General features: G+C 45.4%; 1 protein-coding gene across 6 annotated transcripts in view; it reads left to right on the forward strand.

Moving 5' to 3' along the window:
• Nucleotides 1-26,115, forward strand: part of LOC129160753 (NLR family CARD domain-containing protein 3) — a 272,871-nt gene that overhangs the window by 39,570 nt on the left and 207,186 nt on the right. The window contains exon 11 of one of the 6 annotated variants that reach the window (XM_070548084.1): nt 379-15,756. The exons of the other annotated variants lie outside the window; for them this stretch is intronic. Coding sequence (XP_070404185.1) covers nt 379-397 — 19 coding nt within the window. The 3' untranslated portion in view covers nt 398-15,756. Of the gene's footprint in view, nt 1-378; nt 15,757-26,115 lie in introns of those variants that run through there. 6 annotated transcript variants of the gene reach the window in all.

Consider the following 26,115-nt stretch of genomic DNA (forward strand, 5'->3'; position numbering starts at 1 on the left):
GTGTGGCCTTGAGCAGTTCTCAGCAGAGCACATGTAGTATGCTAGTGGAAGAGTCCATGTGTTCCTCTCATTGTGCTTTACTGGTTTGTTGAAGCGTGCTATCTGACCTGATCACATGGTATCAGTTCTTTTACTTCCTGTGGTGAAAGAAACAACTGGAAGAATATCCTGCATGGATAAAACAGGCCAGTTGCCCTGGCAACGGTTGTCTAAAGTGTTTGAGCAGATTCTGCTGGAAAGACTTCAAGAGTCTATAGCAGCAACTGATCATCAGTGTGGTTTAAAAGTCAGCGTAGTACTGACTTATGTATCTGTGCTCTAAAGGAAACTGGAAGTAAGTCTCTGAGACAGAATCCATCTGTTTTTATGTGTTTTTAGACGCCTCCAAAGCCTTTGACAGAGTTCATCAGCATAAACTGGACCTACAACTACAAAGTAGAGGCTCCCTGCAGATAGAATCAGGATTTAGCATTTGTGGTCCTCTCACTAACTGATGCAGGTTCAGTGGGGAATGGAAGTCTCTGAAGCTTTCACTGTATCTAATGGAGTCAGACAAGGTGGAGTCTTGTCTCCTGTCCTCTTTAAGCTGTACCTTGATGTCTGATGCTCTGAATGATCGCTAGACTGGGTGCTTGGTGGGCCACCTCCTTGTAAATCATTGAATGTATGCAGATGATCTTGTCCTCTTGTGTCCCTACAGTGCTAGCATGCAGCAGCTGCTAGCTATGGTGAACAGTGTGACATCATGTTGAACCCTAAAAAGAGTCTTGTCATGATTGCTGCAACTAAAGAGGATAAGAAGCTGAGCTTTCCATCTTTTATTTAATGAACCAAGTCCTGGATGTGGTGAGAAGTCAGATATGTGGGGCCATTCTAAGAAGTGATGTGTGTGATGATGAGGATGTAAAGAGACAGTGCTGTAAGCCGTACCTGCAGGCTAACACTCTGGTACAGTAACTGTGGCATGTGCTCAGACCAGGTTAAAGTGGCCCTTTGTCCTTCCTCTTGTACTCCCTTCTATACGGCCCACTTGTGCTGCACTTAAAGTCAGGCTGGAATGAAGAAACTACAAGTAGCTTATCAGGATGCATTTAGAATCCTCCTTAGGCTCCTCCCACCATGGACTTCTGCAGGTCAGATGTTAGTCAGGAGTAACGTCCCTACCTTTCATGCACTACTGAGGAACTACATGTAGAAATTCATGCATGGTTTGAGTTTGTCAGCTAACATTGTAGTCGGAGCCTGTCAGCTTTAACATAGAGACACGAGGTATTCCTCAGGCCTTTTAAAGAGCAGGCCAAGTGTGCCTCAGAGTCCTTCTCCACCCACGTATCAATTTTAAAAACTGCAACATTAGTAGGCGTTGCCTGGCGGACCGAGAGGGCGGAGCCGCGGCAGTGACGAAGACGATGGCTAACTTAACGATTCTAGCTCCCTTCACTCTGAGCAGTCATTAGAAGTGGAGGACATTTCTCCCCCTCCTTACCCAGACACTCAAGAAGAAAGAGACCAAGTCTATTTGGAGGAGACAAGCGGACCTGAGCCTTATTGTTTTGAGCTTGTGAGTTGCCTGTAACCACCAGAACCAACCCAACAGAACCAGCTCTGAATGGTAAGTAGCCGTTAGCCATAGCATTAGATTAGCTGTAGGGTTTGGCTCCACGGCCCTAGAGCTAGTATTCAGCATGTTTTAGAGATTCAACACACCAGATTTTAATCAGCAACAAATAGCCGAGCTGCTTAACAGCTAATCTAACCTGTTAAAGCAGGAAAACCACTGAAACGTGCTGGATAGCAGCTCTCCAGGAGCCTTGGGCTTAAGTTAGTGTGCTGCAGAGAAAGTTATGAAAATACCCCATGAGAAAATTATTCTGTAATGTGTTCATTTATGTTACACAGTCCCAAACAGCCCACTAAAACTGCCCTGATTTCATTATTTATTTACTGATACCAGCTGCTCTCTTGGTCATAGGTGATCCTCTGGTGTCTGCAGGTGATCTCCTCTGCTGGTGTCGTCAGGATCAGGAGCTTCCAGAAGAATGTGCCTTTCAATGACTCTTTCCCCCTTATTTTTATATTAATTAAATAAATCTCAATTTATATATTTCCTGTTTTTGTTCATGTCCATAAATACTTAAACATGCTTGAAATTAAAACGAGCTTTTAACAGTGAGGTGCTAGTTTAATTAATCACAATAGAGCTAGTTAAACATGCAACAGTGTGATAATTCAATTAATGCAATTTATAAATATCCATTAAAATATAAAAACAGGAATCAAAATGAGATATTTGGCAGCACAAAAAACTTGTCAAACACAATATGTATTATAATAATTGTAGGCAGACAGGAGACAGAGCTGATGGAGGTTCTCAGTCATCGAAGGATGGCTGAAGGCTTTCCAGGAACAGGAGATGTGGTGTCTCTTCTCTCTCTATTCTGCCAGATGAGCTGATAGGTTACAGGTGTGTGAGGACATCCTCATGCTGTCATAACCAGATGACATGAGTTATCAGGTGATCAGCCAGGCTGATGAGATGCAGAAAGAAAACTAATCCAGGACAGTGTACAGTAATAATAATAATAAAAATTAAAGCTGCAAGCAGCGTCGTTCGGCCCTCGCAGCTCCGCGCCGCTCCGGCCTGGCCGACAGCCCGGGGCACCAGGGCACGTCTGGCAGAACAGTAACGTCAACCGCCCCGACACTAGAAACCGCAAATGGCCTCCTAGTCCGCACCTCACCCTTACTCAGCATCCCCTCTGAGCTCACCATTAAATTGAATTGTAAGGGTGCGGCGTTACGCCAGAATTCGCCATGGCATCAAAGCCCCTCCCTTTCTGGAAAGCTATCAGATCTGAATGGTCAATACAGCATCATGAAGACAGTGCATGACCTTGGTGTCTTGTTGACTAAATTAGAGGGGACAAATATGGGCATTTCAGCATAAAAAAATAGACTTCCTGTGGTCAGGGGGCGGGGCTTAGGTGATGTCAGCTGTCCACATTGTCATTTTTTACAGATATGGTCAATGATCACACAGACAAAGTTTGAAAAAGATCTGATCTTGCACATGGGAGTTATTCAGTCAAGTAAAGTAATGGCGAAAGGTCAAAGTTTGAGACTTAGCCACGCCCACACCTTTCAACTTTTGAAAAATGCGACGGTTGAATTTTTTCCCCTACGTCTTAAGAGTATATAGTAGAAGTTTGAAAGTGATTGGTGAAAAGGGCGACGGAGCATCACTCTCCAAACAACGTGTGCGAAAACCACTAAATCGCGTACTTGGACCAAAATGGCTGACTTCCTGTGCGACTTTACGCTTGGCTCCAAGAGACTTTTTTGTAGGTCCTGAGACCCCACATTAGTGTACCAAATTTCGTAATCTTCAGTCAAAGCATGGCTTGGGGCTATTAGTTTAAATGGTCCTAGGGGGCGCTATTTAAGAAAATAGGCCACGCCCACAAATTTCAGCTATGTTTGTCTCTTGGGGGTCAGACAAGGATCACTTACAAGAAGTTTCGTAGCGCTATCACAATAACTGAAGAAATGAGAGGCAAACGTATTTCCATGGCGTGATGGTGATTTTCGCCATGCTGCCAAAGCCCCGCCTTTACTCGAAACCTACCAGTACTGGATACCAAGTGACCTCAAGTTGTCTACTGCTATTTGCCAGAGATTATTGGTGATTGGGTAAAAGGAGTCCAATAGGAAGCTGTGAAAAAAAGAGTGGCGTGGCGAAAGGTCAAAGTTTGAGGCTTAGCCACGCCCACACCTTTCAACTTTTGAAAAATCCGACGGTTGAATTTTCCCCCCCATGTCTTAAGAGTATATAGCAGAAGTTTGAAGGTGATTGGTGAAAAGGGCGACGGAGCATCACTCTCCAAACAACGTGTGCGAAAACCACTAATTCGAGTACTTGGACCAAAATGGCCGACTTCCTGTGCGACTTTGTGCTTGGCTCCAAGAGACTTTTTTTTAGGTCCTGAGACACCACATTAGTGTACCAAATTTCGTAATCCTCAGTCAAAGCATGGCTTGGGGCTGACAGTTTTTATGGCTCTAGGGGGCGCTGTTTCAGAAGATAGGCCACGCCCACAAACTTCAGCTTTTTATTTCTCTTGGGGCTCAGACTAGGATCACTCACCAGAAGTTTCGTAGCGATATCACGATAACTGAAGAAATGAGAGGCAAACGTATTTCCATGTCGTGATGGCGATTTTCGCCATGCTCCCAAAGCCCCGCCTTTTTTCGAAACCTGCCAGTACTGGAGACCAAGTAACCTCAACTTGTCTACTGCTGTTTGCCACAGAATCCTGGTGATTGGGTAAAAGGAGTCCAGTAGGGAGCTGTGAAAAAAAGAGTGGCGTGTCGACAGGTCAAAGTTTGAGGCTTAGCCACGCCCACACCTTTCAACTTTTGAAAAATCCGACGGTTGAATTTTTTCCCCGATGACTTAAGAGCATATGGCAGAAGTTTGAAGGAGATTGGTGAAAAGGACGACGGAGCATCACTCTCCAAACAACGTGTGCGAAAACCACTAAATCGCGTACTTGGACCAAAATGGCCGACTTCCTGTACGACTTTGCACTTGGGTCCAAGAGACTTTTTTGTAGGTCCTGAGACACCACATTAGTGTACCAAATTTCGTAATCCTCAGTCAAAGCATGGCTTGGGGCTGACAGTTTTAATGGTCCTAGGGGGCGCTATTTCAGAAAATAGGCCACGCCCACCGGATGTTCACATCAGTTCTTTTGGGGGGCCGGACTAGGATCACTCACAAGAAGTTTCGTGACGATATTTTTAGAAATGACGAAATGGGAGGCAAACGTAAGGCCACGGCGGTACGCCTGACTTCGCCGCGCCGCCACAGCCCCGCCCTCTGTCGAAAACTCCCATAAAGTGACGCCAAGCAACCCCCACTTGTCTTGAGTTAACAGTTTCAAATTTGTGGGGATTGAGTGAAATGGGGCCATTTGGGACCTTTCATAGTAAAACTTGACCTTTTTGGTCCTGAGGGGGCGGGGCTTGTGTGATGTCATCATCCGACCATTCATTTTACTTTGTGGGAGGATGACGAATGACCACAGAAAGTTTGGCAACTCTATTCCATTCAATTATGAAGTTATAGCAGTTTTAATTTTTTTGGCGAGTAGTCAAACTTCGAGGCCTGGCCCCGCCCCTTCAACATATACGAAAACTCAGAATCCTCATCTCATTTTGTTTGCCCATCCCTTCTGAGCATTTTTACACAATTTTTGAGACGATCGTGCGAAAAATGATCGAGCAATCCAATCAGAAACGGACCCTAAAAACGGCAAAAACGGCAAAAAATCGCCATTTCAACCCCAAATGGCCGACTTCCTATTTGATATTGACCATGCTTGCAAGAGACTTTTCTGTGCGGACTGTTGAGTACTACAAGTGTACCAAATTTCATAACTGTACGATAAACTAAGCTTTATGGAGAGGGTTTTTTTTCACCTTGTAGGGGGCGCTGTTCAGCCATTTTCTTTGCGATTTTTTTGGGACCTTTAAAATATCAAATTTTTCACCAGGCCTGACAAGTTTGCAAAATATTGTGAGTTTTGGGGTATGTTAAGGTCCCCAAAAAGCCGTTCAAAGCGGCACCGGAATAATAAATAAAGAATTAAAGCTGCAAGCAGCGTCGTTCGGCCCTCGCAGCTCCGCGCCGCTCCGGCCTGGCCGGCAGCCCGGGGCACCAGGGCACGTCTGGCAGAACAGAAACGTCAACCACCCCGACACCAGAAACCGCAAATGGCCTCCTCGTCCGCACCTCACCCTGACTCAGCATCCCCTCTGAGCTCACCATTAAATTGAATTGTAAGGTTACGGCGTTACGCCAGAATTCGCCATGGCATCAAAGCCCCTCCCTATCTGGAAAGCTATCAGATCTGAATGGTCATTACAGCATCATGAAGACCGTGCATGACCTTAGTGTCATGTTGACTAAATTAGAGGGGACAAATATGGGCATTTCAGCATAAAACAATAGACTTCCTGTATTCAGGGGGCGGGGCTTAGGTGATGTCAGCTGTCCACATTGTCATTGTTTAAAGATATGGTCAATGATCACACAGACAAAGTTCGAAAAAGATCTGATCATGCACATGGGAGTTATTAAGTCAAGTAAAGTAATGGCGAAAGGTCAAAGTTTGAGACTTAGCCACGCCCACACCTTTCAACTTTTGAAAAATCCGACGGTTGAATTTTTTCTCCTATGTCTTAAGAGTAAATAGCAGAAGTTTGAAGGCGATTGGTGAAAAGGGCAACGGAGCATCACTCTCCAAACAACGTGTGCCAAAACAACTAAATCGCGTACTTGGACCAAAATGCCCGACTTCCTGTGCGACTTTGCACTTGGCTCCAAGAGACTTTTTTGTAGGTCCGGAGACACCTCATTAGTGTACCAAATTTCGTAATCCTCAGTCAAAGAATGGCTAGGGGCTGACAGTTTTAATGGTCCTAGGGGGCGCTATTTCAGAAAAATGGCCACGCCCACAAATTTTAGCTGTCCATTTCTATTGGGGGTCAGACTAGGATCACTCACAACAAATTTCGAGGTGATATCTCGATAACTTAAGAAATGAGAGGCAAACGTATTTCCATGGCGTGATGGCGATTTTCGCCATGCTCCCAAAGCCCCGCCTTTTTTCAAAACCTGCCAGTACTGGAGACAAAGTAACCTCAACTTGTCTACTGCTGTTTGCCACAGAATCCTGGTGTTTGGGTAAAAGGAGTCCAGTAGGGAGCTGTGAAAAAAAGAGTGGCGTGGCGACAGGTCAAAGTTTGAGGCTTAGCCACGCCCACATCTTTCAACTTTTGAAAAATCCGACGGTTGAATTTTTTCCCCTATGTCTTAAGAGTATATAGCAGAAGTTTGAAGGAGATTGGTGAAAAGGGCGACGGAGCATCACTCTCCAAACAACGTGTGCGAAAACCACTAAATCGCGCACTTGGACCAAAATGGCCGACTTCCTGTGCGACTTTGCGCTTGGCTCCAAGAGACTTTTTTGTAGGTCCTGAGACACCACATTAGTGTACCAAATTTCATAATCCTCAGTCAAAGCATAGCTTGGGGCTATTAGTTTAAATGGTCCTAGGGGGCGCTATTTAAGAAAATAGGCCACGCCCACTAAATTCAGATATCTATGTCGCTTGGGGGTCAGACTAGGATCACGCACCAGAAGTTTCGTAGCAATATCACGATAACTGAAGAAATGAGAGGCAAACATACTTCCATGGCGTGATGGCGATTTTCGCCATGCTCCTGAAGCCCCGCCTTTTTTTGAAACCTGCCAGTACTGGATACCAAGTGACCTCAAGTTGTCTACTGCTGTTTGCCAGAGATTCCTGCTGATTGGGTAAAAGGAGTCCAGTAGGGAGCTGTGAAAAAATGAGTGGCGTGGCGACAGGTCAAAGTTTGAGGCTTAGCCACGCCCACACCGTTAAACTTTTGAAAAATCCGACGGTTGAATTTTTTCCTCTTTGTCTTAAGAGTATATAGCAGACGTTTCAAGGAGATTGGTGAAAAGGGTGACGGAGCATCACTCTCCAAACAAGGTGTGCGAAAACCAGTAAATCGCGTACTTGGACCAAAATGGCCGACTTCCTGTGCGACTTTGCACTTGGGTCCAAGAGACTTTTTTGTAGGTCCTGAGACACCACATTAGTGTACCAAATTTCGTAATCTTCAGTCAAAGCATGGCTTGGGGCTGACAGTTTTAATGGTCCTAGGGGGCGCTATTTCAGAAAATAGGCCACGCCCACCGGATGTTCACATCAGATCTTTTGGGGGGCCAGACTAGGATCACTCACAAGAAGTTTCGTGATGATATCTTTAGAAATGACGAAATGGGAGGCAAACGTAAGGCCACGGCGGTACGCCTGACTTCGCCGCGCCGCCACAGCCCCGCCCTCTGCCGAAAACTCACATAATGTGACACCAAGCAACCCCCACTTGTCTTGAGTTACCAGCTACAAATTTGTGGTGATTTAGTGAAATGGGGCAATTTGGGACCTTTCACAGTAAAACTTAACCTTTTTGGTCCTGAGGGGGCGGGGCTTGTGTGATGTCATCATGCGACCATTCAATTTACTTTGTGAGGTGATGACGAATGACCACAGAAAGTTTGGTAACTCTATTCCATTCAGTTATGAAGTTATAGCAATTAAAAAATTTTTGGCGAGTAGTCAAACTTCGAGGCCTGGCCCCGCCCCTTCAGTATTTACGAAAAGTCAATTTTATTGTCTCATTTTGTTCGCCCATCTCTTCTGAGCAATTTTACAGAATTTTTGAGATGATCGTGCAAAAAATGATCGAGCAATCCAATCAGAAACGGACCCTAAAAACGGCCAAAACGGCAAAAAATCGCCATTTCAACCCAAAATGGCCGACTTCCTGTTTGATATTGACCATGCTTGCAAGAGACTTTTCTGTGCGGACTATTGAGTACTATAAGTGTACCAAATTTCATAACGGTACGATAAACTAAGCTTTATGGAGAGGGTTTTTTTTCATTTTCTAGGGGGCGCTGTTCAGCCAATTTCTTTGCGATTTTTTTGGGACCTTTAAAATATCAAATTTTTCACCAGGCCTGACAAGTATGCAAAATATTGTGAGTTTTGGGGTATGTTAAGGTCCCCAAAAAGCCATTCAAAGCGGCACCGGAATAATAAATAAAATTAAAGCTGCAAGCAGCGTCGTTCGGCCCTCGCAGCGAAGATGCTCACCCTCCTTCCGCACCCCCTCCGCTCCATCCCCGATGCTCTCCAAACCCAACTCCCCGCCGCTCCGTCCTGGCCGGCAGCACGGGGCACCAGGGCACGTCCACGGACTGAAACGTCCACCACCCTGACACCAAGAAAAGCTAACAGTCACCTCATCCACACCTCACCCTGAATCAGCATCCCCTCCGAGCCTACCATTATATTACATGTCTCACCACTAGGGCATACTTTATCTTTAGCACACTGTTGGTGTGATGACACAGACCAACTTTAGTGCTTTTTTGCCCATATTTATTAAAGTTTTCGAAAGTTAAAGTTATCTAGGGGGCGCTGTGATCAATTACAGAAAAATCCCATTGAGGTCAGCTTTGGTTGACAAGGACAGTTTTCTGTTATTTTGGCATCAAACGGACGTTGTGTGTGTTATCTAAAGCCAGTGAGCTGAAAGGGGCGGAGCTACAGGGATTTGAATCAACAACCACATCAATGTGTTTGGTGCAGTCACGTGATGTCACAAGCCAAGTATAATGCCATTCTGACTTTGACTTTAGAAGTTAATAAAGTTTGAACCCATCTAGGGGGCGTTGTGACCATTTACAAGTAAATGCCATAGAGGTCATCTTTGGTCATCAAAGATGGTTTTCTGTTAATTTGGAATCAATCAAACGTTGCATGGGTCATCTAGAGACAAAAAGCTGTAAGTGGGTGGAGTTAAAGTGAATTGAACAAGTGATCACATACATGTGTTGATTGCAGATGTGTGATGACTCCCACAATGTTTGATGTAGTTTGGAACTTTTTTGCAGAAGTTACAAAGGTTTTTTGTATCTAGGGGGCGCTGTCCCAAATTTAAGAATTATTCCATGAAGAAGTTTGTAGGTTGATGACAGTCATTTGTGTGCAGTTTGGTGTGAATTGCATCATGCATGTGTTATTAAGGGCCTAATATCTGTCAGGGGGCGGAGCTAAAGCAATATCAACAACTTACCACAGGACTGTGGTGGGTGCCATTGTGTGAGTACACATAGCAAGTTTGGTGCAGTTACGACCTCGTCTGTAGGAGTTATTACAGTTTTAATGGTGTGTAGGGGGCGCTGTGGTGACATTACACAACTTTCACCAACGGTGTGTGCCTCGTTGAATAAAGGGCATGATTGTTGATTGCCATGTTCAGTCTCGGGCAGATCGGAGGTTGTTAGTGGAAGTTACAGTCAAACGTAAGGTCACGGCGTCACGCCAGAATTCGCCGTGGCATCAAAGCCCTTCCCTTTCTGAAAAGCTATCAGATCTGAATGGTCATTACAACATCATGAAGACAGTGCATGACCTTAGTGTCATGTTGACTAAAGTAGAGGGGACAAATATGGGCATTTCACCATTAAAAAATAGACTTCCTGTAGTCAGGGGGCGGGGCATAGGTGATGTCAGCTGTCCACATTGTCATTGTCTTGAGATGTGGTCAATGATCACACAGACGGAGTTTGATATAGATCTGATCATGCACATGGGAGTTGTTAAGTCAAGTAATGTAATGGCGAAAGGTCAAAGTTTGAGGCTTAGCCACGCCCACACCTTTATACTTGTATAAAATCCGACGGTTGAATTTTTTCCTCTATGTCTTAAGATTATATAGCAGGAGTTTGAAGGTGATAGGTGGAAAGGACGACGAGACATCATTCTCCTAATAACGTGTGTGAAAACCACTAAATCGAGTAATTGGACCAAAATGGCCGACTTCCTGTGCGACTTTGCACTTGGCTCAAAGAGACTTTTTTGTAGGTCCTGAGACCCCACATTAGTGTACCAAATTTCGTACTCCTCAGTCAAAGCATGGCTTGGGGCTGACAGTTTTAATGGACCTAGGGGGCGCTATTTCAGAAAATAGGCCACGCCCATTTGATGTTCACATGAGATCTTTTGGGGGGCCGGACTAGGATCACTCACAAGACGTTTCGTGACTGTATCTATAGAAATGACGACATGGGAGGCACATGAATGGTCACGGCGGTACGCCTGACTTCGCCGCGTCGCCACAGCCCCGCCTTCTGCAGAAAACACCCATAAAGTGACGTCAAGCAACGCCAACTTCTCTTCAGTTACCTGCTACAAATTCGGGCTGATTATTCGACAGGGCGAATTTTGGAAAATTTCCCAGTAAAACTTGACGTTTTAAGTCCTGAGGGGGCGGGGCTTGTGTGACATCATCCAGCGACCATTCATTTGTCTTCGGGGGGCGATGACGATTATCCATAGAAAGTTACTTTAACTGTAATTCTTTCATTTGTGAAATTATAGCAATTTGAATTTTTTTGGCGAGTGCTCGAACTTTGAGGCCTGGCCCCGCCCCTTCAGTATTTACGAAAAGTCAATTTTATTTTCTCATTTGAAGCGTCCATCGCTTCTGTTCGATGGCACACTATTTTTGAGACTATGGTACGAAAAATGACGAAACTGTTCAACCAAATATAGACCCTAGAAATGGCCAAAACGGCTAAAAATCGCCATTTCAACCCAAAATGGCCGACTTCCTGTTTTATATTGACCATGGTTGCAAGAGGCTTTTTTGTGCGGACTGTTGAGTAGTACCAGTATACCAAATTTCATAACTGTACGATAAACTAAGCTTTATGGAGAGGGGTATTTTTCACTCTTTAGGGGGCGCTGTCGAGCCACTTTTTTATCAACTTTCACATCGCCAGTGAAATACGTAAATTTCACGCACTTTCTATATTGGGCCAGAATTTGGTGACTTTTTGGATATGCTAAGACCCCCTAAAGGCCACCCAAAGACGCGGAAGAAAAAAGAAAGCGTAATAATAATTAAAGCTGCAAGCAGCGTCGTTCGGCCCTCGCAGCGAAGCTGCTCGCCCTCCTTCCGCAACCCCTCCGCTCCATCCGCGACGCTCTCCAAACCCAGCTCCGCGCTTCTCCATCCTGGCCGGCAGCCGGGGGCACCAGGGCACGTCTGGCAGAACAGAAAGTCAACCACCCCGACACCAGAAACCGTGAACGGCCTCCGCGTCCACACCTCACCCTGACTCAGCATCCCCTCTGAGCCCACCATTACACGTCTCACCACTAGCAGATACTCTATCTTTACTACACTGGTGATGTGATGTTCAGTCTCGGGCATATCGAAGGCTGTTTGTGGAAGTTACAGTCAAACGTAAGGTCACAGCGTCACGCCAGAAATCGCCATGGCATAAAAGCCCCCCCTTTCTGAAAAGCTATCAGATCTGAATGGTCATTACAACATCATGAAGACAGTGCATGACCTTAGTGTCATCTTGACTAAATTAGAGGGGACAAATATGGACATTTCACCATAAAACAGTAGACTTCCTGTAGTCAGGGGGCGGGCTTAGGTGATGTAAGCTGTCCACATTGTCACTGTCTTCAGATGGGGTCAGTGATCACACAGACAAAATTTGAAATTGATCTGATCATGCACATGGGAGTTATTAAGTCACGTAACATAATGGCGACTGGTCAAAGTTTGAGGCTTAGCCACGCCCACACCTTTATACTTATTTAAAATCCAACGGTTGAATTTTTTCCTCTATGTCTTAAGAGTATATAGCAGGAGTTTGAAGGTGATCGGTGGAAAGGACGACGAGACATCATTCTCCTAATAACGTGTGCGAAAACCACTAAATCGAGAACTTGGACAAAAATGGCCGACCTCCTGTGCGACATTGTACTTGGCTCCAAGAGACTTTTTTGTAGGTCCTGAGACACTACATTAGTGTGCCAAATTTCGTGATCCTCAGTCAAAGCATGGCTTGGGGCTGATTGTTTTAATGGTCCTAGGGGGGCGCTATTTCAGAAAATAGGCCACGCCCACAAACTTCAGCTGTCCATGTCTATTAGGGGTCAGAGTAAGAAATCGCCATGGCATCAAAGCCCCTCCCTTTCTGAAAAGCTAGCAGATCTGAATGGTCATTACAACATCATGAAGACAGTGCATGACCTTAGTGTCATGTTGACTAAATTAGAGGGGACAAATATGGGCATTTCACCATAAAAAATAGACTTCCTGTAGTCAGGGGGCGGGGCTTAGGTGATGTCAGCTGTCCACATTGTCATTGTCTTGAGATGTGGTCAATGATCACACAGACACAGTTTGATATAGATCTGATCATGCACATGGGAGTTAAGTCAAGTGATGTAATGGCGAAAGGTCAAAGTTTGAGGCTTAGCCACGCCCACACTTTTATACTTATATAAAATCCGATGGTTGAATTTTTCTCCCTTTGTCTTAAGAGTATATAGCAGAAGTTTGAAGGCGATTGGTGAAAAGGGCGATGGTGCAACACTCTCCAAACAACGTGTGCGAAAACCACTAAATCGAGTACTTGGACCAAAATGGCCGACTTCCTGTGCGACTTTGTACTTGGCTCCAAGAGACTTTTTTGTAGGTCCTGAGACCCCACATTAGTGTATCAAATTTCGTAATCCTCAGTCAAAGCATGGCTTGGGGCTGACAGTTTTAATGGTCCTAGGGGGCGCTATTTAAGAAAATAGGCCACGCCCACAAACTTCAGCTGTCCATTTCTATTGGGGGTCAGACTAGGATCACTCATCAGACATTTTGTTGTGATGTCACAATGATTGAAGAAATGAGAGACAAACGTATTTTCATGGCGTGATGGCGAATTTCGCCATGCTCCCAAAGCCCCGCCTTTATTCAAAACCTGCCAGTACTACAGATCAAGTGACCTCAACTTGTCTGCTGCCATTTGCCAGTGATTGCTGGTGATTGGTTAAAAGGAGTCCAATAGGGAGCTGTGAAAAAAAGAGTGGCGTGGCGACAGGTCAAAGTTTGAGGCTTAGCCACGCCCACACCTTTAAACTTATATAAAATCCGACGGTTGAATTTTTTCATCTATGTCTTAAGAGTATATAGCAGATGTTTGAAGGCGATTGGTGAAAAGGGCAATGGTGCAACACTCTCCAAACAACGTGTGCGAATACCACTAAATCGAGTACTTGGACCAAAATGGCCGACTTCCTGCGCGACTTTGCACTTGGCTCCAAGAGACTTTTTTGTAGGTCCTGAGACCCCACATTAGTGTATCAAATTTCGTAATCCTCAGTCAAAGCATGGCTTGGGGCTGACAGTTTTAATGGTCCTAGGGGGCGCTATTTCATTAAATAGGCCATGCCCACAAACTTCAGCTGTGCAGTTCTATTAGGGGTCAGAGTAGGATCACTCATCAGAAATTGTGTGGCGATGTCACAATGATTGAAGAAATGAGAGACAAACGTATTTCCATGGCGTGATGGCGAATTTCGCCATGCTCCCAAAGCCCCGCCTTTATTCGAAACCTGCCAGTACTATAGACCAAGTGACCTCAACTTGTCTGCTGCTATTTGCCAGTGATTGCTGGTGATTGGTTAAAAGGAGTCCGATAGGGAGCTGTGAAAAAAAGAGTGGCGTGGCGACAGGTCAAAGTTTGAGGCTTAGCCACGCCCACACCTTTATACTTATATAAAATCCGACGGTTGAATTTTTTCATCTATGTCTTAAGAGTGTATAGCAGATGTTTGAAGGTGATTGGTGAAAAGGGTGATGGTGCAACACTCTCCAAACAACGTGTGCGAATACCACTAAATCGAGTACTTTGACCAAAATGGCCGACTTCCTGTGCGACTTTGCACTTGGCTCCAAGAGACTTTTTTGTAGGTCCTGAGACACCACATTAGTGTACCAAATTTCGTAATCCTCAGCCAAAGTATGGCTTGGGGCTGACAGTTTTAATGGTCCTAGGGGGCGCTATTTCAGAAAATAGGCCACGCCCACCGGATGTTCACATCAGATTCTATTTGGGGCTGGACTAGGATCACTCCCAAGAAGTGTTGTGGCGATATCTTTAGAAATGACGAAATGGGAGGCAAACGTAAGGCCTAAGCGGTACACCTGACTTCGCCGCACCGCCACATCCCCGCCTTCTGCAGAAAACTCCCATAAAGTGACGCCAAGCAACCCTAACTTGTCTTCAGTTACCTGCTACAAATCTGGGATGATTATTTGAAAGGGCGAATTTTGGAAAATTTCCCAGTAAAACTTCACCTTTTAAGTCCTGAGGGGGCGGGGCTTATGTGACATCATCAATCGACCATTCATTTGTCTTCGGAGGGCGACGTCGATTGTCCATAGAACATTTCTTTAACTGTAATTCTTTCATTTATGAATCTATAGCAATTTGAATTTTTTTGGCGAGTGCTCGAACTTTGAGGCCTGGTCCCGCCCCTTCAGTATTTACGAAAAGTCAATTTTATTGTCTCATTTTAATCGTCCATCACTTCTGTTCGATCGCACACTATTTTTGAGACGATCGTGCGAAAAATGACCAAACTGTTCAACCAAATATAGACCCTAGAAATGGCCAAAACGGGGTCAAAATGGCCACTTTAGTCCAAAATGGCCGACTTCCTGTTTGATATTGACCATGCGTGCAAGAGGCTTTTCTGTGCGTATTGTTGAGTTCTACAAGTGTACGAAATTTCATCACTCTACTATGAAAAAAGGTCAAAGCGGAGGGGTATTTTTAATTTTCCAGGGGGCGCTGTTGAAACATTTTTTTACCAACTTTCACGTTGCCAGTGAAATACGTAAATTTCACGCACTTTCTATATTGGGCCAGAATTTGGTGACTTTTTGGATATGCTAAGACCCCCTAAAGGCCATCCAAAGACGCGGAAGAAAAAAAAAGAAAGAAAAAAAAAAAAAAAAAAATAAGAAACGGAGCAGATACAATAGGCCTTCGCAGCGCTTCGCTGCTCGGGCCTAATAAACGGAGCAGATACAATAGGCCTTCGCAGCGCTTCGCTGCTCGGGCCTAATTAAAGCTGCAAGCAGCGTCGTTCGGCCCTCGCAGCTCCGCGCCGCTCTGGCCTGGCCGGCAGCCCGGGGCACCAGGGCATGTCTGGCAGAACAGAAACGTCAATCATCCCGTCACCGGAAACAGCAAATGGCCTCCTAGTCCGCACCTCACCCTGACTAAGCATCCCCTCTGAGCTCACCATTAAATTGAATTGTAAGGTTACGGCGTTACGCCAGAATTCGCCATGGCATCAAAGCCCCTCCCTTTCTGGAAAGCTATCAGATTTGAATGGCCATTACAGCATCATGAAGACAGTGCATGACCTAGGTGTCATGTTGACTAAATTAGAGGGGACAAATATGGGCATTTCAGCATAAAATAATAACTTCCTTTAGTCAGGGGGCGGGGCTTAGATGATGTCAGCTGTCCACATTGTCATTGTTTACAGATATGGTCAATGATCACACAGACAAAGTTCGAAAAAGATCTGATCATGCACATGGGAGTTATTAAGTCAAGTAATGGCGAAAGGTCAAAGTTTGAGGCTTAGCCACGCCTACACCTTTCAACTTTTGAAAAATCCGACGGTTGACTTTTTTCCCCTATGCCTTAAGAGTATATAGCAGAAGTTTGAAGGCGATTGGTGAAAAGGGCGAAGGAGCATCACTCTCCAAACAACGTGTGCGAAAACCACTAAATCGCGTACTTGGACCAAAATGGCCGACTTCCTGTGCAATTTTGTGCTTGGCTCCAAGAGACTTTTTTGTAGGTCCTGGGACACCACATTAGTGTACCAAATTTCGTAATCCTCAGTGAAAGCATGGCTTGGGGCTAATAGTTTAAATGGTCCTAGGGGGCGCTATTTCAGAAATTAGGCCACGCCCACATATTTCAGGTGTCTATGTCTCTTTGGGGTCAGACTAGGATCACTCACCAGAAGTTTCGTAATGATATCACGATAAATGAAGAAATGAGAGGCAAACGTATTTCCATGGCGTGATGGCGATTTTCGCCATGCTCCCAAAGCCCTGCCTTTTTTTGAAACCTTCCAGTACTGGGTACCAAGTGACCTCAAGTTGTCTACTGCTATTTGCCAGAGACTCCTGCTGATTGGGTAAAAGGAGTCCAGTAGGGAGCTGTGAAAAAAAGAGTGGTGCGGCGACAGGTCAAAGTTTGAGGCTTAGCCACGCCCACACCTTTCAACTTTTGAAAAATCCGACGGTTGAATTTTTTCCTCTATGTCTTAAGAGCAGATGGCAGAAGTTTGAAGCAGATTGGTGAAAATGGCGACGGAGCATCACTCTCCAAACAACGTGTGCGAAAACCACTAAATTGCGTACTTGGACCAAAATGGCCGACTTCCTGTGCAACTTTGCACTTGGCTCCAAGAGACTTTTTTGTAGGTCCTGAGACCCCACATTAGTGTACCAAATTTCGTAATCCTCAGTCAAAGCATGGCTTGGGGCTGACAGTTTTAATGGCTCTAGGGGGCGCTATTTAAGAATATAGGCCACACCCACAAACTTCAGCTGTCTATTTCTCTTGGAGCTCAGACTAGGATCACTCACCAGAAGTTTCGTAGCAATATCACGATAACTGAAGAAATGAGAGACAAACGTATTTCCATGGCGTGATGGCGATTTTCGCCATGGTCCCAAAGCCCCGCCTTTTTTCAAAACCTGCCAGTACTGGAGACCAAGTAACCTCAACTTGTCTACTGCTGTTTGCCACAGAATCCTGGTGATTGGGTAAAAGGAGTCCAGTAGGGAGCTGTGAAAAAAAGAGTAGCGTGGCGACAGGTCAAAGTTTGAGGCTTAGCCACGCCCACACCTTTCAACTTTTGAAAAATCCGACGGTTGAATTTTTTCCCCTATGTCTTAAGGGTATATAGCAGAAGTTTGAAGGAGATTGGTGAAAAGGGCGACGGAGCATCACTCTCCAAACAACGTGTGCGAAAACCACTAAATCGCGTACTTGATCCAAAATGGCCGACTTCCTGTGCGACTTTGAGCTTGACTCCAAGAGACTTTTTTGTAGGTCCTGAGACACCACATTAGTGTACCAAATTTCGTAATCCTCAGTCAAAGCATGGCTTGGGGCTAATAGTTTAAATGGTCCTAGGGGGCGCTATTTCAAAACATAGGCCACGCCCACAAAATTCAGATGTCTATGTCTCTTGAGAGTCAGACTAGGATCACTCCCCATAAGTTTCGTAGCAATATCACGATAACTGAAGAAATGAGAGGCAAACGTATTTCCATGGCGTGATGGCGATTTTCGCCATGCTCCCAAAGCCCCGCCTTTTTCTGAAACCTGCCAGTGCTGGATACCAAGTGACCTCAAGTTGTCTACTGCTATTTGCCAGAGATTCCTGCTGATTGGGTAAAAGGAGTCCAGTAGGGAGCTGTGAAAAAAAGAGTGGCGTGGCGACAGGTCAAAGTTTGAGGCTTAGCCACGCCCACACCTTTCAACTTTTGAAAAATCCGACGGTTGAATTTTTTCCCCTATGACTTAAGAGTATATGGCAGAAGTTTGAAGGCGATTGGTGAAAAGGGCGACGGAGCATCACTCTCCAAACAACGTGTGCGAAAACCACTAAATCGTGTACTTGGACCAAAATGGCCGACATCCTGTGCGACTTTGCACTTGGCTCCAAGAGACTTTTTTGTAGGGCCTGAGACACCACATTAGTGTACCAAATTTCGTAATCCTCAGTCAAAGCATGGCTTGGGGCTGACAGTTTTAATGGTCCTAGGGGGCGCTATTTCAGAAAATAGGCCACGCCCACCGGATGTTCACATCAGATCTTTTGGGGGGCTGGACTAGGATCACTCACAAGAAGTTTCATGACGATATCTTTAGAAATGACGAAATGGGAGGCAAACGTAAGGCCACAGCGGTACGCCTGACTTCGCCGCGCCGCCACAGCCCCGCCCTCTGCCGAAAACTCCCATAAAGTGACGCCAAGCAACCTCCACTTGTCTTGAGTTACCAGCTACAAATATTTGGTGATTAAGTGAAATGGGGCAATTTGGGACCTTTCACAGTAAAACTTGACCTTTTTGGTCCTGAGGGGGCGGGGCTTGTGTGATGTCATCATCCGACCATTTATTTTACTTTGTGGGTGGATGACGAATGACCACAGAAAGTTTGGTAACTCTATTCCATTCAGTTATGAAGTTATAGCAATTTAAAAAAAATTGGCGAGTAGTCAAACTTTGAGGCCTGGCCCCGCCCCTTCAACATATACGAAAACTCAGAATCCTTGTCTCATTTTTTTCGCCCATCTCTTCTGAGCAATTTTACACCACTTTTGAGACGATTGTGCGAAAAGTGATCGAGCAATCCAGTCAGAAACGGACCCTAAAAACGGCCAAAACTGCAAAAAATCGCCATTTCAACCCAAAATGGCCGACTTCCTGTTTGATATTGACCATGCTTGCAAGAGACTTTTCTGTGCGGACTGTTGATTACTACAAGTGTACCAAATTTCATAACTGTACGATAAACTAAGCTTTATGGGGAGGGTTTTTTTTCACTTTCTAGGGGGCGCTGTTCAGTCATTTCCTGTGCGATTTTTTTGGGACCTTTAAAATATCAAATTTTTCACCAGGCCTGACATGTTTGCAAAATATTGTGAGTTTTGGGGAATGATAAGGTCCCCAAAAGGCCATTCAAAGCGGGCTAAGAATAATAAATAAAAAAGAATAAACAGAGCAAAAACAAGAGGCCTTCGCAGCGCTTTCGCTGCTCGGGCCTAATTAAAGCTGCAAGCAGCGTCATTCGGCCCTCGCAGCGAAGCTGCTCGTCCTCCGTCCGCGCCCCCTCCGCTCCATCCCAGATGCTCTCCAAACCCAGCTCTGCGTTTCTCCGTCCTGGCCGGCAGCCGGGGGCACCAGGGCACGTCTGGCGGAACAGAAAGTCAACCACCCCGACACCAGAAACCGTGAACGGCCTCCTCGTCCACACCTCACCCTGAGTCAGCATCCCCTCTGAGCCCAGCATTACACGTCTCACCACTAGGAGATACTCTATCTTTACCACACTGGTGATGTGATGTTCAGTCTCGGGCAAATCGGAGGCTGTTTGTGGAAGTTACAGTCAAACATAAGGTCACAGCGTCACGCCAGAAATCGCCATGGCATCAAAGCCCCTCCCTTTCTGAAAAGCTATCAGATCTGAATGGTCATTACAACATCATGAAGACAGTGCATGACCTTAGTGTCATGTTGACTAAATTAGAGGGGACAAATATGGGCATTTCACCATAAAACAGTAGACTTCCTGTAGTCAGGGGGCGGGGCTTAGGTGATTTCAGCTGTCCACATTGTCACTGTCTTCAGATGTGGTCAGTGATCACACAGACAAAGTTTGAAATTGATCTGATCATGCACATGGGAGTTATTAAGTCAAGTAACGTAATGGCGACTGGTCAAAGTTTGAGGCTTAGCCACGCCCACACCTTTAAACTTATTTAAAATCCGACGGTTGAATTATTTCCTCTATGTCTTAAGAGTATATAGCAGGAGTTTGAAGGTGATCGGTGGAAAGGACGACGAGACATCATTCTCCTAATAACGTGTGCGAAAACCACTAAATCGAGTACTTGGACCAAAATGGCCGACCTCCTGTGCGACATTGGACTTGGCTCCAAGAGACTTTTTTGTAGGTCCTGAGACACTACATTAGTGTGCCAAATTTCGTGATCCTCAGTCAAAGCATGGCTTGGGGCTGATAGTTTTAATGGTCCTAGGGGGCGCTATTTCAGAAAATAGGCCACGCCCACAAACTTCAGCTGTCCAATTCTATTAGGGGTCAGAGTAAGATCACTCATCAGAAATTGTGTGGTGATGTCACAATGATTGAAGAAATGAGAGACAAACGTATTTCCATGGCCTGATGGTGAATTTCGCCATGCTCCCAAAGCCCCCTCTTTATTCGAAACCTGCCAGTACTATAAACCAAGTGACCTCAACTTGTCTGCTGCTATTTGCCAGTGATTGCTGGTGATTGGTTAAAAGGAGTCCAATAGGGAGCTGTGAAAAAAAGAGTGGCGTGGCGACAGGTCAAAGTTTGAGGCTTAGCCACGCCCACACCTTTATACTTATTTAAAATCCGTAGGTTGAATTTTTTCCCCTTTGTCTTAAGAGTCTATAGCAGAAGTATGAAGGTGATTGGTGAAAAGGGCGATGGTGCAACACTCTCCAAACAATGTGTGCGAAAACCACTAAATCGAGTACTTGGACCAAAATGGCCGACTTCCTGTGCGACTTGGTGCTTGGCTCCAAGAGACTTTTTTGTAGGTCCTGAGACACCACATTAGTGTACAAAATTTCGTAAACCTCAGTCAAAGCATGGCTTGGGGCTGACAGTTTTAATGGTCCTAGAGGGCGCTATTTCAGAATATAGGCCACGCCCACCGGATTTTTACATCACATTTTTTGGGGGGCAGGACTAGGATCACTCCCAAGAAGTTTTGTGGCGATATCTTTAGAAATGACGAAATGGGAGCCAAACGTAAGGCCTAAGCGGTACGCCTGACTTCGCCGCGCCGCCACAGCCCCGCCTTCTGCAGAAAACTCCCATAGAGTGACGCCAAGCTACCCCAACTTGTCTTCAGTTACCTGCTACAAATTTGGGGTGATTATTTGAAAGGGCGAATTTTGGAAAATTTCCCAGTAAAACTTGACCTTTTAAGTCCTGAGGGGGCGGGGCTTATGTGACATCATCAATCGACCATTCATTTGTCTTCGGAGGGTGATGACGATTGTCCATAGAACATTTCTTTAACTGTAATTCTTTCATTTATGAAATTATAGCAATTTGAAATTTTTTGGCGAGTGCTCGAAATTTGAGGCCTGGTCCCGCCCCTTCAGTATTTACGAAAAGTCAATTTTATTGTCTCATTTGATTCGTCCATCGCTTCTGTTCGATCGCACACTATTTTTTAGACGATCGTGCGAAAAATGACCAAACTGTTGAACCAAATATAGACCCTAGAAATGGTCAAAACGGGGTCAAAATGGCCACTTTAGTCCAAAATGGCCGACTTCCTGTATGATATTGACCATGGGTGCAAGAGGCTTTTCTGTGCGTATTGTTGAGATCTACAAGTGTACCAAATTTCATCGCTCTACTATGAAAAAAGGTCAAAGCGGAGGGGTATTTTTAATTTTCCAGGGGGCGCTGTTGAAACATGTTTTAACCGACTTTCACGTTGCCAGTGAAATACGTAAATTTCACGCACTTTCTATATTGGGCCAGAATTTGGTGAGTTTTTGGATATGCTAAGGCCCCCTAAAGGCCACCCAAAGACGCGGAAGAAAAAGAAAAAATAATTAAAGCTGCAAGCAGCGTCGTTCGGCCCTCGCAGCTCCGCGCCGCTCCGGCCTGGCCGGCAGCCCGGGGCACCAGGGCATGTCTGGCAGAACAGAAACGTCAATCATCCCGTCACCGGAAACAGCAAATGGCCTCCTAGTCCGCACCTCACCCTGACTAAGCATCCCCTCTGAGCTCACCATTAAATTGAATTGTAAGGTTACGGCATACGCAAGAATTCGCCATGGCATCAAAGCCCCTCCCTTTCTGGAAAGCTATCAGATTTGAATGGCCATTACAGCATCATGAAGACAGTGCATGACCTAGGTGTCATGTTGACTAAATTAGAGGGGACAAATATGGGCATTTCAGCATAAAATAATAACTTCCTTTAGTCAGGGGGCGGGGCTTAGATGATGTCAGCTGTCCACATTGTCATTGTTTACAGATATGGTCAATGATCACACAGACAAAGTTCGAAAAAGATCTGATCATGCACATGGGAGTTATTAAGTCAAGTAATGGCGAAAGGTCAAAGTTTGAGGCTTAGCCACGCCCACACCTTTCAACTTTTGAAAAATCCGACGGTTGAATTTTTTTCCCTATGCCTTAAGAGTATATAGCAGAAGTTTGAAGGCGATTGGTGAAAAGGGCGACGGAGCATCACTCTCCAAACAACGTGTGCGAAAACCACTAAATCGCGTACTTGGACCAAAATGGCCGACTTCCTGTGCAATTTTGTGCTTGGCTCCAAGAGACTTTTTTGTAGGTCCTGGGACACCACATTAGTGTACCAAATTTCGTAATCCTCAGTGAAAGCATGGCTTGGGGCTATTAGTTTAAATGGTCCTAGGGGGCGCTATTTCAGAAATTAGGCCACGCCCACATATTTCAGCTGTCTATGTCTCTTTGGGGTCAGACTAGGATCACTCACCAGAAGTTTCGTAACGATATCACGATAAATGAAGAAATGAGAGGCAAACGTATTTCCATGGCGTGATGGCGATTTTCGCCATGCTCCCAAAGCCCCGCCTTTTTTTGAAACCTTCCAGTACTGGATACCAAGTGACCTCAAGTTGTCTACTGCTATTTGCCAGAGACTCCTGCTGATTGGGTAAAAGGAGTCCAGTAGGGAGCTGTGAAAAAAAGAGTGGCGCGGCGACAGGTCAAAGTTTGAGGCTTAGCCACGCCCACACCTTTCAACTTTTGAAAAATCCGACGGTTGAATTTTTTCCCCTATGCCTTAAGAGTATATAGCAGAAGTTTGAAGGCGATTGGTGAAAAGGGCGACGGAGCATCACTCTCCAAACAACGTGTGCGAAAACCACTAAATCGCGTACTTGGACCAAAATGGCCGACTTCCTGTGCAATTTTGTGCTTGGCTTCAAGAGACTTTTTTGTAGGCCCTGGGACACCACATTAGTGTACCAAATTTCGTAATCCTCAGTCAAAGCATGGCTTGGGGCTATTAGTTTAAATGGTCCTAGGGGGCGCTATTTCAGAAATTAGGCCACGCCCACATATTTCAGCTGTCTATGTCTCTTTGGGGTCAGACTAGGATCACTCACCAGAAGTTTCGTAATGATATCACGATAAATGAAGAAATGAGAGGCAAACGTATTTCCATGGCGTGATGGCGATTTTCGCCATGCTCCCAAAGCCCTGCCTTTTTTTGAAACCTTCCAGTACTGGAGACCAAGTGACCTCAAGTTGTCTACTGCTATTTGCCAGAGACTCCTGCTGATTGGGTAAAAGGAGTCCAGTAGGGAGCTGTGAAAAAAAGAGTGGCGCGGCGACAGGTCAAAGTTTGAGGCTTAGCCACGCCCACACCTTTCAACTTTTGAAAAATCCGACGGTTGAATTTTTTCCTCTATGTCTTAAGAGCAGATGGCAGAAGTTTGAAGGAGATTGGTGAAAATGGCGACGGAGCATCACTCTCCAAACAACGTGTGCGAAAACCACTAAATTGCGTACTTGGACCAAAATGGCCGACTTCCTGTGCAACTTTGCACTTGGCTCCAAGAGACTTTTTTGTAGGTCCTGAGACACCACATTAGTGTACCAAATTTCGTACTCCTCAGTCAAAGCATGGCTTGGGGCTGACAGTTTTAATGGTCCTAGGGGGCGCTATTTCAGAAAATAGGCCACGCCCACCGGATGTTCACATCAGATCTTTTGAGGGGCCGGACTAGGATCACTCACAACAAGTTTCGTGACGATATCTTTAGAAATGACGAAATGGAAGGCAAACGTAAGGCCATGGCGGTACGCCTGACTTCGCCGCGCCGCCACAGCCCCACCTTCTGCCGAAAACTCCCATAAAGTGACGCCAAGCAACCTCCACTTGTCTTGAGTTAACAGCTACAAGTTTGTGGTGATTAAGTGAAATGGGGCAATTTGGGACCTTTCACAGTAAAACTTGACCTTTTTGGTCCTGAGGGGGCGGGGCTTGTGTGATGTCATCATCCGACCATTCAATTTACTTTGTGGCTGGATGACGAATGACCACAGAAAGTTTGGTAATTCTATTCCTTTCAGTTATGAAGTTATAGCAATTTAAAAATTTTTGGCGAGTAGTCAAACTTCGAGGCCTGGCCCCGCCCCTTCAGCATGTACGAAAAGTCAGAATCTTTGTCTCATTTTGTTCGCCCATCCCTTCTGAGCAATTTTACACAATTTTTGAGATGATCGTGCGAAAAATGATCGAGCAATCCAATCAGAAACGGACCCTAAAAACGGCAAAAACGGCTAAAAATCGCCATTTCAACCCAAAATGGCCGACTTCCTGTTTGATATTGACCATGCTTGCAAGAGACTTTTCTGTGCGGACTGTTGAGTACTACAAGTGTACCAAATTTCATAACTGTATGATAAACTAAGCTTTATGGAGAGGGTTTTTTTTCACTTTCTAGGGGGCGCTGTTCAGCCATTTTCTTTGCGATTTTTTTGGAACCTTTAAAATATCAAATTTTTCACCAGGCCTGACAAGTTTGCAAAATATTGTGAGTTTTGGGGTATGTTAAGGTCCCCAAAAAGCCGTTCAAAGGGGGCACGGAATAACAAAAAAAGAATAATCAGAGCAAAAACAAGAGGCCTTCGCAGCGCTTTCGCTGCTCGGGCCTAATTAAAGCTGCAAGCAGCGTCGTTCGGCCCTCGCAGCTCCGCGCCGCTCCGGCCTGGCCGGCAGCCCGGGGCACCAGGGCATGTCTGGCAGAACAGAAACGTCAATCATCCCGTCACCGGAAACAGCAAATGGCCTCCTAGTCCGCACCTCACCCTGACTAAGCATCCCCTCTGAGCTCACCATTAAATTGAATTGTAAGGTTACGGCATACGCAAGAATTCGCCATGGCATCAAAGCCCCTCCCTTTCTGGAAAGCTATCAGATTTGAATGGCCATTACAGCATCATGAAGACAGTGCATGACCTAGGTGTCATGTTGACTAAATTAGAGGGGACAAATATGGGCATTTCAGCATAAAATAATAACTTCCTTTAGTCAGGGGGCGGGGCTTAGATGATGTCAGCTGTCCACATTGTCATTGTTTACAGATATGGTCAATGATCACACAGACAAAGTTCGAAAAAGATCTGATCATGCACATGGGAGTTATTAAGTCAAGTAATGGCGAAAGGTCAAAGTTTGAGGCTTAGCCACGCCCACACCTTTCAACTTTTGAAAAATCCGACGGTTGAATTTTTTCCCCTATGCCTTAAGAGTATATAGCAGAAGTTTGAAGGCGATTGGTGAAAAGGGCGACGGAGCATCACTCTCCAAACAACGTGTGCGAAAACCACTAAATCGCGTACTTGGACCAAAATGGCCGACTTCCTGTGCAATTTTGTGCTTGGCTCCAAGAGACTTTTTTGTAGGTCCTGGGACACCACATTAGTGTACCAAATTTCGTAATCCTCAGTGAAAGCATGGCTTGGGGCTATTAGTTTAAATGGTCCTAGGGGGCGCTATTTCAGAAATTAGGCCACGCCCACATATTTCAGCTGTCTATGTCTCTTTGGGGTCAGACTAGGATCACTCACCAGAAGTTTCGTAACGATATCACGATAAATGAAGAAATGAGAGGCAAACGTATTTCCATGGCGTGATGGCGATTTTCGCCATGCTCCCAAAGCCCCGCCTTTTTTTGAAACCTTCCAGTACTGGATACCAAGTGACCTCAAGTTGTCTACTGCTATTTGCCAGAGACTCCTGCTGATTGGGTAA

Source organism: Nothobranchius furzeri, chromosome 2 (genome assembly GCF_043380555.1).
Source record: "Nothobranchius furzeri strain GRZ-AD chromosome 2, NfurGRZ-RIMD1, whole genome shotgun sequence".
Taxonomy (NCBI): domain Eukaryota; kingdom Metazoa; phylum Chordata; class Actinopteri; order Cyprinodontiformes; family Nothobranchiidae; genus Nothobranchius; species Nothobranchius furzeri.